This window comes from Hipposideros armiger, unplaced genomic scaffold (genome assembly GCF_001890085.2).
Source record: "Hipposideros armiger isolate ML-2016 unplaced genomic scaffold, ASM189008v1 scaffold_467, whole genome shotgun sequence".
NCBI lineage: Eukaryota > Metazoa > Chordata > Mammalia > Chiroptera > Hipposideridae > Hipposideros > Hipposideros armiger.
The window spans coordinates 418,659-420,006 of NW_017731817.1; the positions used below are offsets into that span (position 1 = coordinate 418,659).

Consider the following 1,348-nt stretch of genomic DNA (forward strand, 5'->3'; position numbering starts at 1 on the left):
TTCGGCCTTTTTCTTGTTTTGTTCTGAGTATCGCCCAAAAATCAAAGGGGAGCATCCCGGCCTGTCCATTGGTGATGTTGCAAAGAAGCTGGGAGAGATGTGGAATAACACTGCTGCAGATGACAAGCAGCCTTATGAGAAGAAGGCTGCTAAGCTGAAGGAAAAATATGAAAAGGTAAGGAGTATGGATTTGCTTGGTATAATGATGAATGGGTATGCTAGGCATTAGCTAATTGTACTGGATACCTCATCTTAATTTTGTATTTTGTGGATTTCTAAGTTTGAAGTATAATGCAGTTTTTAGCATAATAGCTACGCTCAGTGTGCCATTGGCTGTAGTCTTAAGTCCTTTTCCATCTTTATAAGAATATAGAAAATCAAACGCGTTGGTAATTTTTTTTTTTTTAATCTATAATTTGACTTGGGCAAAGGCCATACATATAAGTTGGGTGTGTTACTCCCCAATATCTCCAAGTCTATGAATGGTCAGGTACACAATATAAAAATAAGCTGGACAAAGTAATACAGACTGTGTTCTTCATAAACATACCCTGAAACATTTATGTTCTCTTCCTTAGATAACAAAAAACCCTCAAATTTTAAGTTAGAAAGTTAATATCTGTGTAGTAAATTGATAATGAAGAAAATGCTATAACCCTATACTTAGAATTGAAATATTAAAGTTAAATTTTGGCTTATTTAGTTGTTTTGGGAAAATGTCAATTTCTACATGTTTCTTAACCTAATTGCATGCTTATTAGCAAATTACTTTTTTTTTTTTAAGACAGAATTTTCTACTATGGATTAGCGTCTGATAATATAAACCTGTAGAATGCTTTTTTTGCATTCAGAAGGTGGCAGTGTCTACCCTTTAATCAAAGTCTCGACATGTAGTTTCAATAAACTAAAGTTAGGATGTGGTACATAATTTCACTTCATTGAGGTGTAGCATTGCACATATTAGACCATGCCATCCCATGAGCCATAAATTATTAATTACAACCATCTCATAGTATTCTTATGTGTTTCTCAAAGTCCGGGTTATTTGTGTAGTTGGAGTGAGTCTGTAGATATGTGGTATTTTAGCATAGTGGGGATCTTGATTTTTCATAAAGTTCTTCTGTTAACTTATTTCTCTCCTTACTTAAATTCACTGTTTTGTCTTTTCTGCCAATTTCTCCTGCCTTTTATTTTGGAAGGATATCGCTGCATACCGAGCTAAAGGAAAGCCTGATGCAGCAAAAAAGGGAGTTGTCAAGGCTGAGAAGAGCAAGAAAAAGAAGGAAGAGGAGGAAGATGAGGAAGACGAAGAGGATGAGGAGGAGGAGGAAGACGAAGAAGATGAAGA

General features: G+C 35.3%; 1 protein-coding gene across 1 annotated transcript; it reads left to right on the top strand.

Moving 5' to 3' along the window:
• Position 1: 1 nt before the first annotated feature.
• On the top strand, positions 2 to 1,346 carry HMGB1 (high mobility group box 1; the record flags this gene model as incomplete). Its single annotated transcript, XM_019666334.1, has 2 exons — positions 2 to 175; positions 1,200 to 1,346. Coding segments are annotated over 2 exons (321 nt in total), but the record flags the coding sequence as incomplete, so codon positions are not given.
• Positions 1,347 to 1,348: the final 2 nt, after the last annotated feature.